The sequence below is a fragment of the Triturus cristatus genome, chromosome 5_1 (assembly GCF_964204655.1).
Source record: "Triturus cristatus chromosome 5_1, aTriCri1.1, whole genome shotgun sequence".
NCBI lineage: Eukaryota > Metazoa > Chordata > Amphibia > Caudata > Salamandridae > Triturus > Triturus cristatus.
Genome location: NC_140587.1, coordinates 785,026,081 through 785,044,497, shown reverse-complemented (window position 1 = coordinate 785,044,497; position 18,417 = coordinate 785,026,081). Strand labels below are relative to the sequence as shown.

At 43.1% G+C, this 18,417-nt stretch overlaps 1 protein-coding gene across 1 annotated transcript in view; it reads left to right on the top strand.

Moving 5' to 3' along the window:
• COLEC12 (collectin subfamily member 12) overlaps window positions 1–18,417 on the top strand; it is a 517,500-nt gene that overhangs the window by 421,881 nt on the left and 77,202 nt on the right. The window contains exon 5 of the mRNA XM_085605803.1: window positions 223–1,269. Coding sequence (XP_085461929.1) covers window positions 223–1,269 — 1,047 coding nt within the window. The remainder of the gene's footprint in view (window positions 1–222; window positions 1,270–18,417) is intronic.

Below are 18,417 nucleotides of genomic sequence, written 5' to 3'. Positions count from 1 at the left end.
TAGAAATGTGCATTGTAATCAGCTCAACCAAATGAAAACCTAAAGCACAATAAACTGTCAATCTGTATTTAGGTCTCCCTTTTAATAGGCCCATGTTTGATCGAAGGATACTGTCTCATAAAGGTTAGCCTTGAGTGGAACCTGTTAGTTTGCCAGTTGAGAATTCTCTACTTTTAATTGCCTTTTCCACCTCTAACAATTTTCTAACTCTGTTCTGTACAGATGACCAAGCAGGACAGAAAAGTGTGAGTACCAGTACAGAACTTTCCAGTTTCAGGTCAGAAATCCTTGCCATTCGCCAGCAGCTTCGTGAAATCACAGAGAAAACTACAAGAAATAGAGATACAATTGAGAAACTACAAGAAACTGAGAATGTTCTCGACACCCAGCAGGGCCAAATGAAAACCTCCGTAGAAGGCAATACATTTATGATCAGCGACGTCAACCAGACTCTACAGACGTACACTGGGTATGTCAATGGGCTCCAGCAGGACACAGAGAATCTGCAGAAAGTTTTACAAACACAAGTACAGTCTAGCAATGCGCTGATCATGAACCTAAACAGCCTAAATCTGACGCAGACGCAGCAGCGGAATCTCATCAGTACGTTGCAGCGATCTGTGGACGACACCAGCCAGGCCGTCCAACGAATCAAGAACGATTTTCAGGGCTTGCAACAGGCTGTTCTTCAGACGTTGAAAGATACCGAATGGCTAAAGGACAAAGTGCAGAATCTGCAAGCACTTTCAGCAAACAATTCTGCTCTGGCCAAAACCAACAATGAGACACTTGAGGATTTGACTAGTCAGCTTAACTTTCTCGTAGGGCAGATGGACAACATCACCGGGATCACACAGAGTAATGAGCATAGCCTTAAAGACCTGCAGGAATATCACAAATACTATGAAAACATAACTTCGGGCAAGTTTGACGAGCTCGAGGAGAACTTCCATCACTTTGAGAACGACATTGTCAAAGTCATCGGCAACATCAGTTACACTGCACAACATTTGAGGACGCTGACCAGCAACCTTAATGATGTCAGGACAACTTGCACAGATAGCTTGAGTCGGCACAGCGACGAGCTGATATTTTTGAACAACTCACTTGCCAATGTGCGTTTGGACTCTACTTCTCTGAGGATGCAGCAGGACGTGATGAGGTCAAGGCTAGACAACGAAGTAGCTAATTTATCAATGATCATGGAGGAAATGAAGCTGGTGGACTCAAAGCATGGTCAGCTTATCAGGAATTTCACAATATTGCAAGGTGAGTCTCTGATTGTAGTATGTGAATCAATGCTTGTTTTATTTCTACAAGTCAAGGGACCTATAATGTAATATTTATATACGATGCATGGTAATCCATGGTGCAGCAGCCAGGAGCATAACACATAATAATGGTGCCCCCTGCAGAATCTGTTGAGGGGGCCCAGAGTCTCCCATATCTCGAAGATCATTGCCCTTGGGCTGAATGGGGCCCCATCAAAGGACCAGGGGTGTCCTTAATAGTTGGGGCCCCCCTGCGCTACAGGGACTGCAGGATCCTGCTTTACACCTCAAGCAACAGCTAGGAAGAGTGGCAGGTTGCTTCTTTTAAATGCATATGATTGTCCTAATATTTTTCAAATGGTATGTATATGCAGTACGTTATGTGCTTATGGGCCATCTGTTCAGATTTGTGTTTTTATTACAAAAAAAGCTCTATTATGTGGACTTAGCAAACGTTTAACTACAGCAGTGTAAACTCCAATAAGACAGAGTTTCTTAAACTAACAAAACTACTTTTTAGAAATATTGTTTTCACGTGTGCAGTAAAGCTAGGTTGCAGAAGAATGTGTTTATCTTGCTAATGCACTTTTGAAGGTGTTTTTCATTTGGTTAGAGTCGATATATGCAGCAACAATGAAGAACGTGATTCTCCTCTTTACACACAATCGTACTGAGGAACTATAAGGATTTTTGGTAAAACAAGTATGAGGCCACATTAAAAAAAAAACACACACACATAACGCAGCACAGCACCCAAAGAGGCTGCGCAGCGTTCCGAGAATCAGGGTGCTTTTTTGATTCTGCAACCAGTTACCCTCTGAAAATGTTATGCTCCAAAAGGTTGTTCAAGTTATCGAATTGTTCTGATGAACGGAGTAAATGTAGTACCGTGCAGTGCAAAACAGAGCACTATCATTTTGATTTTTCTGTGCTAAGATCTACTCCTGAATCCAGAAAATTACTAGGGGTGGGTGGTAAACTCCACTACGCCAGCGGAGTTTGCGGAGTTTTGCTCACTCCGCCTGGAGCATAGAGTTCCAAAAAAACTCTGCCCACTGCCACGTGGCAGAGTTTTTCTCACACACGGCACACCAACGTTGGCCAACGCAAGTGAGAAAATCGAGTGATAGGACGAGTCCCAGTGCGATTTCTCTCTAGAATTCACTTTCAACCAAATACAACCATTGACAAAGCCATTAGGCCTGACTTTAATGAGCTAACACATGCAAATACACGTATTCACAAATGTGCAAAGATTATCGGCCTGCGTTAGACAGATGTTGGTGGAAAGGGTACTCCTAATTTACTGTTGTGAAGACCTTCAGTATGTAGACAAGAGTAGGCTGCCCCATCTGCACAGCCTACATACACCTCTGATGGCCCAACGGAGTAAAAGGAGTCGTAGGTTTGGCCACCCACCCTATTTAGAGTGGCAAACAATTGGCCAGTTTTCACTGTCCATCACCGCCACAGAAAACCTGGTAGTAAGGGGCAGTGAAAACTACAAAATGCCTCCTTCGCCCTGGGAAAAAACACTCATGGCGAAGGGGGCGCTGTGTTTTTCTTCTCAAAATACAGCTTTGGGATTTTCTTTATGACAATAAAAATAAAGTTGAAAGTTTGACGGTTGGCTCTGTCATATTGACAGAGCTGTCCGTCAAACGTTCAATGCATTTAGAGGGATCACCACAACAGCTCTTCCTGTAAATGCAAGACATGTCACTGGGCTGGCAGACAGCTCTAAATTTAGCAGGCAGAGTACCTCCTCCATGGCGGGAGTAAAGTACTCTGCCACGGCGTCGGTGTCCGCCAAAATATTAATCAGCCCCCATTTTTCTGTATTTGTGCAATTTCCTCTTTCTGTGCCTCCTTTGTCTATGCCCAATTTTTTTCTCCCCAAATTTGCAGTAGACCGACCTACAAAAGCATGCCTCACCATCGTCCTCACCAAGAGCTGTTAACCATGTTTCCAAGATGTTCTTTACTCTGTTTGCGCTGTTCTCTAAACCTCCTTTGAAATTCCCAGAGGTACTCTTTGCTACATGTGATGTTGTGTTTATCATTTCCATTCATTTTTAATATTTGTAATGTCTAAAATATGATAGGGAATATGCTTATCAATCTTCTACTGGTTTTTCAAATGTTCTTGGTCTCTTCTGCCCTGGACTTGCTCATGGGCAAGTTTCTGCCCCTTGAAGTGCTGTCCTCTTCGGTTTGAATTTGCTGTATCAAAAGATGTCTGTTGTTCGTAGATTTTATACCCAGCCACCTCTAGACTAAAACTAGTGAAATTTCCATTCTGCCTGCTTGCTTTCTGTTGCAGATTGCTAAGGACTCAAAGTCCAGGTGCCAAGTTACAGAGCAGGCGCAATGTCAAGTTCTGTGCTTTGTCACGCCCTTCATCGAGTGCGCAAAATGCAGGCAGAGTCATTATGTCATATTATGAAGGAAAAAAAGTACTTTCCCAGTGCAAGTGCAGTCGCGCCTACACTGGGACAATGAGCATTGAAAGGTAGACCGATGTTTTGAAATTTCCATTCCAATTTCCAATGCTGACAGATTGGCAGTCGTGTGAGATGGAGGCTAGGATCCCCCGCAAACTGGTACAGTGAATGAGTGAACCCGTCTGTATAGGAATAGCTGGAAAAATCACAGGACCTGCAGCCCAAGGGCGGAACCACCTCCTTGTGCCAGCATCCCATGCAAGTGAGGGAATATCCCATTGGGATCACACCAGCGCTGACAACTTACATGCACACCCATTTCAGTACGTAAAGGTACTGAAAATATTTACTTTTGAAGTAAAATGGGAAACAGTAATTTCAGGCAGCAAAGAATTCAAGATTCCACAAAGCAACAAATAAACCACCCACAAGGGTATGTAGTCAAACCTTTGATATTAGTAGGCTCCTTACTAAATCACAGCTGGCTAAATAAACAAAGGAACCTGTTTTGCCATAGGATGGCAATATATTGTTATAGTGCACAACAAGGCCATAATGTACTTATCTCGAGATTGAAGTAAGCCAGCTCAGCTCAAGGAGTGGTAATATGATGAACTGAAATGGGATAATAGGACTCAGCATTAACACAGTTATTATGTTGTACACTATTTGAATGAAGTCTCTTCGATAGCATAGTTGGTGGGAGGCTGTACATCAAGGATATGCTAATTGTTTTGACAAACTACCATAGAATGAAGATACCAGATTGAAAGTGGGCACCCAACATGTCAAATTAGACTCTCCTACATTGACTTGTCAAAGACCATTTGGTTAATAAGAGATCAATACCGTTCCCCTACAACTTCAAAACACGGTCGATCCATTAATCATCAACTCAGACTTGTCTAAATGGAGATTGAACCAACTATGTTCCACCAACTCAAACAAACTCTCTGATTGAATACCGATGCCCCACCAGCACTGCAGGCTTGATCCAATTATGATGTCTCTGAACAACTGCAGATGGTCCCACACTGGCTAATTAATTAAGCTCTGACCATATCAAAATAAAATTACATTGTCACCCATGCCATTTTAAGAGGTAAGAAGCATAGTTATATTAATTTTATTCTGCATGTCCTATTAAAAGCGGATCACTGACACAATAACAAGGTAAAAATATCATTTGACACAAATATCGTGTCCTTGTGAAAAAATATACAAGAATATCGATTTTTTAAAATATAGAGTGTAAAGTAGTGAATCTTAAATATTTTGATAAATAAATTTAATATAATGGAAATTAAATAAATCCCACTAATATGTAATACTATATATAATTATATAAATACAAACACACATATATATGCATGTGTTTGTGTTTATATAACTATAGTGTAACATATTTAATGAAGTTATTTATTTTACATGATATTACTTTTTAAATATTTATCATTTTTTACTGTGAAAATAAAATTTATATTGCATACACAATAAAACCATAGCAAAATATAAACATTAGCAAAGCATTAGCAAAAGTATAATAATTATATTAATAAACGATCTTTATTTGGCAGTAACAACGCCATAAAAGAGGTCATACATTAAAACAATATTAAATTCATTAAAAAACCTATTTCATTACTCAGTAATCATACAAATATCATTATCATTCTACTAGAAAACAGGACCAACCTTGGCTTAAAATTGCTTTTTAGATATACATTAAAAACTGCACTATTCGTTACTGAAGTTCCCCGTTACATAAATACAATCCTAAAATCCATCCTGTACATTTAATTCTACTATCATCCAAACCTGGTCCCACAATCTACTATCATCCAAACCTGGTCCCACAAAGTCCCTTCCGAGCTCACTCATGTCTGGAATTTCTTGATCTTATCATTGCTCTTAGTAAATAAATAACCACACTCAATGTACGAACATCTTGCATAAGTTGCAAATGTAAAAGAGCAACATGAGTTTGCCTGAACCCCATATCTTTCAAGTAAGGTATTCGAAATTGACGTGTAGGCAGCGTAAAATATTTGCATAAAAAGATAAAATGTAAAATAGGAACCTCTATCCTACGTACTACAAAACAAGGAGGATAAGCAACTAAATGGTGAAACATATTCAGTCTAAAACGGGTAATTAAGAACGCTCATGGGAACTAGTTAATATGGAGAGGTAAGGCTCCATACGGGGCGCTGATTTAACCAGAGTGTGGGCTCTTACCCTAGGCTTCAAAAGCTCCTTCCCTTCACACTCAGCGCTAATTGTTTTAAAAAATAGGTCTTTAATTAACGTCTTATCCTCCCTCCTCACTGTCTTATAATTCCTAAATATATCAGATCTTCCCAGGGCGCTGAATGATTCTTTAATGTATCTTAACCAGGGAATTTTAAATGCGTGATCCAAGGAGAGGCAATCCACAATTACAGCTTGATTAAAAGAAGCCTCTTCGTTGGACCAAACATTTACCCACAGAGCAGAGGCCTAACTGCAACTAGGTCTGTAATGTATTTAACCCACAATTCCTCATATACAGTGAACACAGGTGTTCCCTGAGACACTTTTAAAATCTGTTTCAAAAATTTCTGTTGGGTGATTTCTAATTTATCAACTAATTTATAGCCCCAAATCTCACTTCTGTACAAGGCCTTGGAAATGCAAAATGAATGATATAATTTTAAGATCTCCTCCGGGGACCATGTGCCTAACCTGTGTGCATACTTTGCGATAGCTCCTAGTGCTTTATTTATCACCTTTTCCTTTTTCTCCTTCAGGGTAGTCAATTTTTATTGATCATCAAATAAAACACCCAACTATGTAAAATTCAGGATTTTGGCTAAGCTACCTTGTAGGTTTTTGTACTTGTCCCCTGACACCCTATTTCCATAACAAATGATTTAGTAAAATTGGGGGATAAGTCTAGCGTGTTCATGAAGGAGACAAACCCGTCAATTAACATTTGTAATGCACTAGGTGTTGTGCCATAAGCACCGCGTCGTCCGCATATTACAGGACTGATACTGGTCTAGTTCCTATTCTCGGGGTATCAGTGTGCAGTGAAATCAGGTGGGATTCTAGCCCATTAATATACAATGTAAATAAAAAAAGGAGCAAGAATGCACCCTTGACGCACTCCTCTTGAACATCTAAAATTATCAGTGCGTGCCCCCTCCTGTGTGAAACGAACTACAGCTGTTGTATTAGCATATAAGGACATCAAAACATTTATTATTGCCCTCTCGACGCCTATCTCATCTAATAGAGCCCACAGTTTACTATGGTTCTCTCTATCAAATGCAGCAGTAAGGTCCATGAACCCTAAGTAAATGGAACCTCGTTTTGAAGTTGTGTATTTTGATGTCAACAGATAAAGGTTCAGGCCTTGGCCTACTGTTGTTCTAAGCCGTATTGAGCATCTGAAATAATTCCATCACTGTCTGCCCATTCTGATAGCCTATTTAATAGAACCCTGCCCAAAACCTTCACAGTAAATCTATCAAAGATATGGGGCGATAACACTGTGGGTTGTCCCTGTAACCTTTCTTAAAGATGGGTACGATGATAGTGGTGCACAATGACTTGGGCTTTGATGTCGATGCCGCTGCATTAAGTACCCTGGACATAATCGGAGCCCAAATGTCTGTATTTTTCCGAAACAGGTCCGGGGGAATCCCATCCGGTCCTGGGGCTTTGCTCCGCGACAGTCCCTCAATGGCAGTTTGAACCTCATCCAAGTGGAAATTAATCTGCACAGTGCCTGGGCAAGGCACCAGGTCATCAATATCTTGTTCTCCGTCACCATAATTATAGACCGCCTGGAATTGAACCTTCCATTAGTCCTGGGTTATATGATGTGCCATACTCGGTTTATCAGATTCAGAGAAACAAGGGCTATTGATGACCTTCCAAAAAAGAGTACTGTCCTTTCATTCGCTAGCTTGAACCACCTCTTCCCAGGCCTGGTTCTGTAATAATGACCTCTGCTCTTTGAACGCGCATTTATAATTTTTACGGGAACTAGCTACCCTCTATTATGCAGAATCTCTTCCAGGGCTGCTTTTAGCTTCCTTAGTGCCTTGGAGTACCCACTGTCAAACCATCTTGGGTTATCCGAGCAGGGGGGGATTTCCGGCACAGTTAAGAAACAACCACTGCCTGTACGATGGCGTTAAAGGAGCTAAATACTTCCCCAGCTAAGAGCACTACTTCAAGGCATTTCATATTCTCTTTTTGCCTTAGTTTGAATAGGGAGCTGTTGAAAGCATTAGTGTCCACCTGCAACCACTGCAAGAGCCTCCCTTGATCAGTTGGAGTTATTGCCCCCAAACTCCCATTGACCTGTGCTTCCCTCTGGTTCTGTGCCCATAGCCCCAGAATCACAGGGTTATGATCACTAAAGGGACTCTCCAAAATCCGAGAGGACTGTATAATATGATCCATGGATGATGAAACAAAAATAAAATCACTAATAGTGGCATGACCCCTTCCTTTATAAGATGGTGGTTGAAAACTATTAGGATTCCTAAGTACATTTTGCAGTGTAAACATTAATTCATAAGTGTTTAAAAGGGGGTTTAATTCACGTCTGTCTGAGGAATGCTCCATATGCCATTTCTCTGAAGCCTGGCAGATGGGGGTGTCACTCTTGCTTTGATCAATAACGCGGCACAGATGACAATTTAAAGTCACCAAGCAACACAAGATTGTCCTGTGCGAAATCATTACCCATTGACAATTCCAGAAGCCTAGATAACTCCGTCAAACTTGAGGGACCCGGAATCTTATTTTTTGCATTATAGAAATTTACAAGTATGAACCACAAAATTCTCCCCCCTCTAACTTAATGCCCTGTGCCACTCTAGAGTTCCACTTCAACTGTTCCATAGATGCAACAATGTCAAGTGCTATAAAAATAATTAATCCCCCTTTTGCACGTCTAGAGGGCGACCCTTCTGCTGGGAGGAAAAATGTCTTATAACCTTCTAAGAAAAAAAAAAAAAATCACCCCCAAGTCTCCTGCAAAAATTAATCTATCTCTCATCTCCAAATTTGGAAGCTAGGCCCGCCACATTCCAAGATAACAAACAAATATTTCCCCCACCATGGTCATTATAGCATGCGGCAGGAGCTGTCTCTCCCCCGGTTGTCTATCTGGCAGGGAAGGGTGATACCATCAGTAGATTGAGCTAAAATGTCACTCTTATAATGTTCCTTGGGCATGGAATCCTGATTTTGCGATTCAGTATTGGTTATCTGCAATGTGCTTTGTACTGTGTCCTTATCAAGTCAATCCAAGTCAATTAAATCTGACAAAGGGGCATAAACATTCAATGTTGTTACTAGACCCTCATGTACCAGATCGCCCCCCCTCCCGCCCATAGGTAAAAGTCTTTGCTGCGAAGTTTGATGTAGGTCTGTAGAAAAAACCTAAAGGTAGAGGTTTGATATCTGAGGCATAGAAAGGAAACTCATCAGAATGTCTCAAGATGTTATGCGCCACAGCTGGGAATCTATAGGAGACAATCACAGCGTCACCCCTAAAAGAGCGACTGATCCAGTTGACCCTTCTTGACATCAGGATGTTATGTGATCTGAAACATTAAACCTGCTGTATGTCCCTAGCCAATGTGCTACCTTGTTTATCAGATTTTATGTGGTTTCCATGTTATGTGTACCCAGACCTCTAACCTACACCAAGACCACATTGTAGGGGCAACACTCTAGCGGCAAATCAATTGTCGGCAGGCCTACACTGTTTATAATGGTAAGATTGGCCCTGGCATGCTCTGTCTCACCTTCATTTGACTGGTGCTCTCCCCTTCCTCCAGCACCCCACGTACGTTACCCATATGGGGACTATGGACCATCATTTCTCAAAAGCCAACTTCTTGTGTGTCCCTTCAATTATACTACAGGCTTCCTGAGGTTGCGTGATTGGGGGAGGGGGTATTTTGGAAACAGTATTCAGCAAACACTCCACTTTGTTGAATGTATCCTTAGTCTTGGTTAAAACATTGTCAAGTTTGTCCAAAAGCTGCGATACCAAGTCCGTCAACATGTCCGTGAAAATGTTCTTCAAAGTACCCCAGAAATCCCCGATGTCTGTCAAGCTGGTTAAACTAGTTTGTCCCACTGGCACCTCTCCTTTCCTTATAGGCTCATTTCTCTTTCTTGTTTTACGCAGTCTTTTGGTTACTGGTGAGACATCTGGCTCTGTCCCTGCTGCAGGCGAGTTAGAACTTCCCCCCCTTGCATTATATCACAAATGGCAGAGGGTTGTGATTTGTCACAGTCAGTGGTCGGGGGTTCCTTTCTATCATGTCAGCTACATCTCCTGACGTAAGTACTAGTGCGAGAAGACCATTAGAGCCCATAGATAGTCTCCTCTCCACTTTGTCTATCTCTCTTGAGATGGCCACCACCGCTTTTACCAAAAAGGAGTCGATGGTAGCCCTCTTGTTACTATTAGAATGATCAGTGAGCATAGCCTTTCTCTTCCTCATATTTGAATTGTACAGGAGATTTCTGCCGTTGTGATATGCTAGTTAACCTCTATCTCAAAACAATGTTTGCAAATTATTACGGGAACCAAAGATACACTGACCATTGACGTTGCTGTAAGAACTTATCCACGATGCACTCCTCAGGTACTGTATCCCTCCAACTGAAGCCACCTAGCTGGTGACCAATCAAGACAGTAGCCTGGGCCCACGTGCGTCCTGTGCTGCTGGAGCTACAAAGTGCTTTTGAGCGCCTCCAGGCGTGGTAAAAGCTGCGTCGGCGCATCCTGGCGCAAAGAGTTATAGGGCTTGGAGTCCTCCCTGGCATCTGGTTTCTGGCGGCTCCCATATATTAATTATTTAGACAATAAATTAAATATTACAAATTTAAAACCCCAAAAACACATTTACGAAAAATAGGATAAAAGAGTAGGGGAAGCGTTGGACTTCGGAGGGGTTACATTTACTATTCCCACTGCAGTCTAAACAACAGTAGGGAATGTGTTGGACTTCGGAGGGGTAAGATTTACTATTCCCACTCCAGTTTGTGCTACATTAGGGAAAGCGTTGGACTTCGAAGGGATTAAATTGACTGTTCCCATTCCAGTCTGTACAACAGTAAGGAAAGCATTGGACTTTGTGGAGGTAAGATTTTGTATTTCCACTCCAGTCTCTGCTACAGTAGGGAAAGAGTTGGACTTCGGAGAGGTTACATTTACTAGAACCACTCCAGTCTGTGCAACAATAAGGAAAGTGTTGGACTTCCGAGGGGTAAGATTTACTATTGTCACTCCTTTGCTGAAGAGGAAGCCCTGCTGCTGTTCTTTGCTCTCTGCCTACTGGGGACCTGCCTTTACCATCAACTGTTCGCCGGACCCGCTTCGCGGGTCCCGCTTCACCAGCATTACCTTGGGGAGAACTGCGCGGTGTCCGTGAGGCTTGTGGTGCTCTGGGGAACTGGGTAGGGCTGCGAGCGTTTCAGCAGGGACTCCGTGTCCCAGGAGTCCCTGCCTGGCCGATTGAAAACACCTGGCCCGCTCTCCCTCTCAGCCCCGCCCCCTGCGCGTCACTCTAACTATATTTTTGCCATCCCTCCCTGCTGCGCGGGAGCGCGCGGGGGAGCGCCCGGGGCTAAGCCCGGGCAAAGGGCGGGCCGTTTGAGGCCGTTCGAGGACGGTGGAGGCCGGGACCGGGCCACCCCCCCTTCATTTGTCCTGTCTTGCTGGACTTCCCTGGGGTTCACACACCTGCCCCTCTATATATTCATCGGCAAGCCATTTATCCCACTGATACAATGGTGCTAACAAGAGGCAGGAAAAAAAAGGCCGCGGGAGGGGTGGGTAACCTCCTAGGACCAATGGACGATTTTATCATTAAGGCAAACTCTTTTATTGATCAGAGTATCAGCCTTATGGAGGGTAGGGTGTCTTTAGACCTTGCACGCGCCAAGAGATCTTCCTTGGGTACTCTAGCGAGTGTAAGATCCCCTGAGCTAGTTACTGCTCCTGAATCTAGGTCACTGAATGAAGGTAGGCGTAGCTTACCAAGCATGGTGGATTTATCTGCATCTCCGCTATCAGACCTACAGACCAGCACAGATCTGGAAAAATCCCCCGACCTCCTCCCGCAATCCCCACAGCTATCCTCGCAAGTTACACCAGACGAAACAAGAAGAGATAGAGGGAGGAGGGAGGGTGCTGTGAGGAAAAGGAAGATAGACATAAATCAGCCTTCCCTAGTTCCCAATACACCAGTTTTTAATAAATCAGTTTCTAGGCCTAGTTCAACTGAGAACTTACACTCGAGAAAGGTACAAGTAGTTCACTCTGCGATATTACACCGCTCAGCACACGATAGTTCCGACCCCATCTTTGTGGCCTCATTGACTGATGTCCCTAGTGGTGGAGACCCACTCCGGTCTGATAACTTACAGATGTCATTAAACAGTATAGCGGATCTATTGAAATCACTACTCACCCCAATAGAACTTAGGTTAACGAAAATAGAAAATAAATTGACCAATCTTTTAAATCTGCATAAGACTAAGCAGGTGTTAGGGACACAAATTCCACGAGCAAAAAACCAGATTCAGAATCCAGCCAAATCAGCACCCCCACAAAATCGTATTTCTACTCCTACTGCCCCATTACAAAAATTAATTCCATCTACTAACTCAAAAATTAATAGTCCAGTAAAACCCGCCCCTAAAAACACCGCCACCTCAACAGTGGCAAGTACCTTGCCCCAAAAAACAATGGTACAAAATGCTCAAGTCTCAACAAATTCGGCCTGCCCGTTGACAGCTTCAAAAACGGCACCCTCAGTTTCTGACACAGGTGGTATGAGGGTAGATCAACTGCCCAGACTTCCTGTTGACTTGCCCCCGGAAGCCTACCCCCTTGTGGCAGTAATGACAGGTGTCCCTGAACTCTTGGATTATAATTCAGAACCCACATGGTCCCTAAAGAATTAAGTTCAATTCTGGCTCAACACTAATTGCCCTGTCCCACCGACAAGGTCCTACAGGATCCTTATGGTACGTAGAACCACCTGGGTGGGCCAAGGCCAGAAATCACTGCCAGGCGACTGCATCGTGGTAACCTTTGATGATCCTAGAGCAGTCGACCATATCTGTGCATGGGAAAAATCATGTGAAAGTGGAAGAATAAGCATCAAACGGCTTTCCTTCTTTTACCCACCAAGGTTGTCAAACATCCAAGAGCCATCTTGGCAACCGATGGGTCCCCGCTATTTCGACCATGACAGCCACAGGCAGACAATGGGTCCCTGCCATCCCCAATATGACAATTCTTGGAAAACGGTGGGGCATCGACATCTGGGTAGAGACTGGGACAGTTGGGGTGGGACACATACGATGAGGGAGGTAAACCATGAGCGCACTCGCTGGGTTCCTTGGTCCGGTATTCCCACACATAACCGATTCAGCGGTCTAGAAATGGTCGATTGACCACTAACATTGATTGACCCCATTAACCCAAAGCCTATTATGGACAATGTCAATACACCGGATTTAAACAACCCAGTTATATTTGTCGAAACAGAGGGGACTGGGGTAACAAGGACACAGGCGCTTGACGGTGCTAGCACAACCAATAGGGAATGTAGGCTTTCTTCCTCCATTGTGACTCCTCAGCTATTAACGACACAACATTTACCCAGCGACATTAGCTTTAGTATAAGCTCCAGTGTAGCAACCACGGAAGTTAGGCAGAGTTTATCTTACAGCCTGATTACGTGGAACGTGGCAGGTTTGAGTAAAAAGGTCCACCAGCAAGCATGGCTGGATGTTATTAATAAACATACCATAGCCTGTTTGCAGGAAACCTGGACGACCGAGGAAATCCACATTATAGGATTCCAAACCTTTCATTCGCCCGCACTTATTAGTAAGCAGGGCAGGAATAAAGGAGGCCTTTGTACTTATGTGGCTACAACTGCGGAACTCAGGGTCAACAAGTGTCTTAACGCAGAGTTTTATCAGGTCCTGATCTTTAAAGGGCCCCGCTCTGTTAATGTAATTTTAATTAATTTTTATAATAACGTACCATCTATCCATACAGAGCACGTTCTTCACAACCTTCTAAATAGCATAATATCTTTAATAGACCATCTTGTAGGTGAGAAGGTGTTAATCTGGGTAGGTGACTTTAATTGCACTGTCTGCCCCCTTTCTGCAACTGGTTTGTGCGGCCTAGCAGATTATGGGGAAGACTGCCCTACCCATTTCACCCACTCAAAATTAGGCAACTCCCTAAATAACATGATGTTCTATTTGAATTTATCCTTTGTAAACGAACTGTGCAGCCCGATCGTCCCGTTTCAACCAACTTTCAATGGGCGAGGATGTAACTCCACCATAGATTTTACCTTAATATCCCCGGCCCATGCTGGCTGCATAACCCTCTGGGAGACTGGAAAGGCTCTCTTCGGAGATCATTACCCCATATCATTCTCTGTAAAAACAATGGGAGAACGTAGTCAACCCAAGAAGAACCCTAATTATGCCCCCAAGGTTAATCTCGGTGCTGTAAATGGGTATGTTGTCAAATGGGATAAAGTTGAGCCAGCTGGCTTCCTAAAGAGCTTGGTTTTGACGTCTCTTGAGGATATTCATATATGTTTAACAGCTGACATGGAGCCTGATAAAGTCGTGGCTGCCTTTTCTAATATCCAACGGACAGTAAAAGATCTTTTATTTAGAGAACATAGGCAAACAGCTAAGCGCCCACAGGGTTGGTTTGATAATAAATGCACCAAAGCTTTGACTTCTCTCAAAAAGGCCCTACAGACTAAACCAAAAAACCAAGACCTAATCCGTCAAGCTAGAGGAGCTTACAAATTGACCATTAAAACGAGAAAAGCCACCCTTAAGCGGGAGGCGTGGGCGGCCTTACGTGAGGCCTCGCTACAACGCGATAGTACATTATTTTGGAAAGTGGTAAATGCCCCTTACCTGCAAAGCAGAGCGGAAGATATCTTAGACGTGGCTATCCCAGGGGACACCTGGGTGAACCATTTTAAGCAGTTATATAATAGTTCGACTGTAGGGCACTGTCCTCCTTCGCTAACTCTCAGTTTGATGGACCCCGGCGGACCAGGCGAGCGAAATGCTTTTCCGTTGAATATTACTTTCAGCCTCCAAGAGGTCATTAAAGCTATTAAGGACAGTCCACCCGGCAAGGCTCCGGGTCCCGATGGTGTCCCAATCGACGTCTATAAGGCAGAGATGGATTTATGGGCACCCTTACTAACCAATGTTTTAAACAAGTCTAACCAACAGGGATTTGTGGCATCTTGGCCTGACGCTACTGTCGTGCCAATATTCAAGAAGGGTGACAGAAACGACCCAAATTGTTATAGGCCAATCTCTCTTCTGGATGCACTGATGAAGGTGGCCGGTAGGATTATCCTAAACCGGATCCAGAGTTGGGAGACTGAAAATCAGGCCATCTCTAATTTACAATACGGTTTTAGGACGGGCAAGGGAACGGTTGAGCAGTGCTTGAACCTGGCCTTAATTATTGCAAAGTACACTCAAGCGAAGAGCGAAAAGTTATATATTTCCTTCATTGACCTAAGCTCAGCGTTCGATTGTGTGAATCATGAATTCCTCTGGAACACACTCTCTTCTTTGGGCCTTGATGCCCAAATCATCACGTTTATTCGTGAACTTTACAGGGACGCAGGGGCAAGGGTCAGATTTGGACGTCTGGGGGAATGCTCAGATAAATTCCCTATCTCGCGGGGGGTCAGACAGGGGTGCATATTGGCTCCCCCGTTGTTTACCATTTACATTAACTCTATTGGAGAACACCTAAGTAATTTTCAATATGACTACCCCGCCATAAAGGGTACCTCAGTGCCCCTATTACTCTATGCTGACGACGCGGCAATTATGTCGCGTACTAGGATAGGTCTACAGCGGGCGGTGGTTCAATTTACCTCCTTTATGAGGGATAGGGAATTAAAGGTGAACACTTCTAAATCTTACAACATGGTCTGTGGCAGGGGCCTTAGAAGTGCACCTTGTTCTATTTATCTGGACGCCCAAAAAATTGAAACCACTGAGAAATTCTGTTATTTAGGTGTGACCTTTGATAGGAGGGGGAGCTGGAAGCCGGCAATAGCAACAAGGAAATTAGCCTTTTTACGTTCTGCGGGAGCCCTGAACAATTTTTCTGCAAAAATTGGGGGGAAGCCCGCTATGGAACTAATACAAATCTATAAGGCCAAAGTTGTCTCCTCAGCCACCTATGGGGCAGGGCTCTGGGGGATAGAAAATGTGCAGACGCTACAAAGCTGTGAGAATCAGTTTATCTGCCACTTACTAGGAGTCTCTAAATTTTCATCAACTTACATGACCCATATAGAAGTAGGCCTTCCCTACATTAGTGACATTGTTAACATCTCCCCTCTTTTACTGTGGCATAAGGTCTGGGTGACAGAGGAGACATCCTTAAATAGGGAAGTAATTACTGACTGTCTCACAATGAACGGAATGGCCAATATTAGGTGGCTCTCCTACGTGAAAAATCTTTGTGTACAGATAGGACACCCAGAATTCTTTGATAACCCGCCCAGCTTGGATGGGCTATCGAGAGCCGCCTTGAAAAAGTTGGCTCTTGACCACCGGGTAATGGAAAGATGGGACAAGGAGAAAATGAAACCTACTGTACTCCGGTTTCAGGAAATTACTCAGTGCGAGGGTCTCCAATATTATCTTAGCTCAGAATTAAGCCCATATGCACGCACATTGCTGACTCGCCTCAGATTAGGCATGTTTTTTCACTTAGTTACTTTTCCCCTCTGTAATGACTGGTCCACTGAAATTCCTTTGTGCCCATGTGATGACATCTCCAGACAATCGGACATACATTGTGTCTTTTTTTGTGTATTTTACAAAGTCCCGCGTAGAGCTCTTCTGTTACCCGTTCTGAGGGCATGGGGGATTCGTACCTGTAAATTAGCATACATGAAATTACTGCTATTAGAAGATGATTCCCTTATTCATGCAGTTTCAAGTTTCTTAATATTAGTAATTAAATTTAGAAAATCTATGCAATCCTCATGTTCTTAATCTGTTCCCGAATTATTATGATCTGAATCTCTTTTTAATGATATTTTATCTTGAATGTATGATCAAATAAGCTTATGTTGTTGACCGTGTTTTATCTTTAAAAATGTTTGTATTATGTGCTTTTATGATTTTATCCTAAATCGAATAAAGCTTGTTTTGATTTGATTTGATATTGTCACTCCTGTCTATCCAACACTAGGAAAAGCATTGGACTACGGAGGGATAAAACTTACTATTCCCACTCCAATCTGTGACACAGTAGGAAAAGCGTTGCACTTTGTAGGGGTTACATTTACTATTCCCACACCAGTCTGTGCTACAGTAAGGAAAGCCTTATACTTCGGAGTGGGAAAATTTACTATTCCCACTCCAGTCTGTGCAATGGTAGAGAAAGTTCTTCGCTACAAACACTTTACATATTTGAAAAACCCCAATATTGAAAAAATATATATTTTCCTGCCTTGCCCAATTAATCACGCCATCAGTAATGGCTCTATATAACTTTTTGAATGCCTTTGCCAAACTTCTGGCAGAATGGAAGTCCACCCAAGTGTTTCCTATTTTAAAGAAATCTGCTGCCAACCGGGAAATTTTCTCCGAACTACCATCCGATTTCCCTGCTTCCCTTGATAGGAAAATCGCTTGAAAGCCACATAAAAAGACAACTGGCTGCCTTCTTGGGGAACCAAAAGATCCTCGACCCTTCACAACTGGGTTTTAGAGCAATGCACATCACGGACACCGCACCAGTGGCAGTCACCAATACTTTCACTGTCACTTGACGCAGGCAAACCAGTCATGTTGGTATTACTAGATCTATTTACAGCCTTTGATACCGTCTTTCGTTTGATCTTAATCCGTAGACTGCATGAAGCAGGGATTTACGGCAGTACGCTACACTTGTTCAGGGACTTCCTTAATAACCAAACCCAAACCATCGTTTTAGACCCCTTTAAAGTGCACACATTGCTAATCAATAAAGGAGATCCACAGGGTTTCTGTTTGAGACTGATACTATTCAATATCTATGTAGCCCCTGGCGCAAATCATAAGATCATGTGATTTTGAGACCATATCATACGCTGAAAATACCCAGCTCATCTACTGTGGGCAAGATCTGGAACTAGTCAAGTCTCGGTTTGCTAGCTGTATGAGAGAAATTGCTGATTGGATGACCAAAAACTGCCTCCAGTTGAATAGCGAGAAAATCAAGATAGAACTATTTGACAATGCTCAGGAGCTCTGGTTGTCAGACTTGTGGCCACGGAATTCGACCCTGCTCCAATTCCAAAACTGGTTGTAAAGAACCTGGGTATCAAGCTTGATCAAACCCTTTATATGAAAGTCCATATTAGCACTACTTGTGGTACGTGCCTTGCCACTATGTGTCTCCTAATAAAAGTCTTCCTTGGTTTCCTTCAACTTTCAGAAAGACCTTGGTCCAGGCACTAATCACTAGCCACCTCGACTATGAAAATGCCCTGCTAGTGGCAACTAATGACACCCTGTTGTCTAAACTGCAGCTGGTGTAGAGTATAGCAGCACGACTGATCTGTAACCTTCCCTCACAATCTTGTTCCGCACCTATT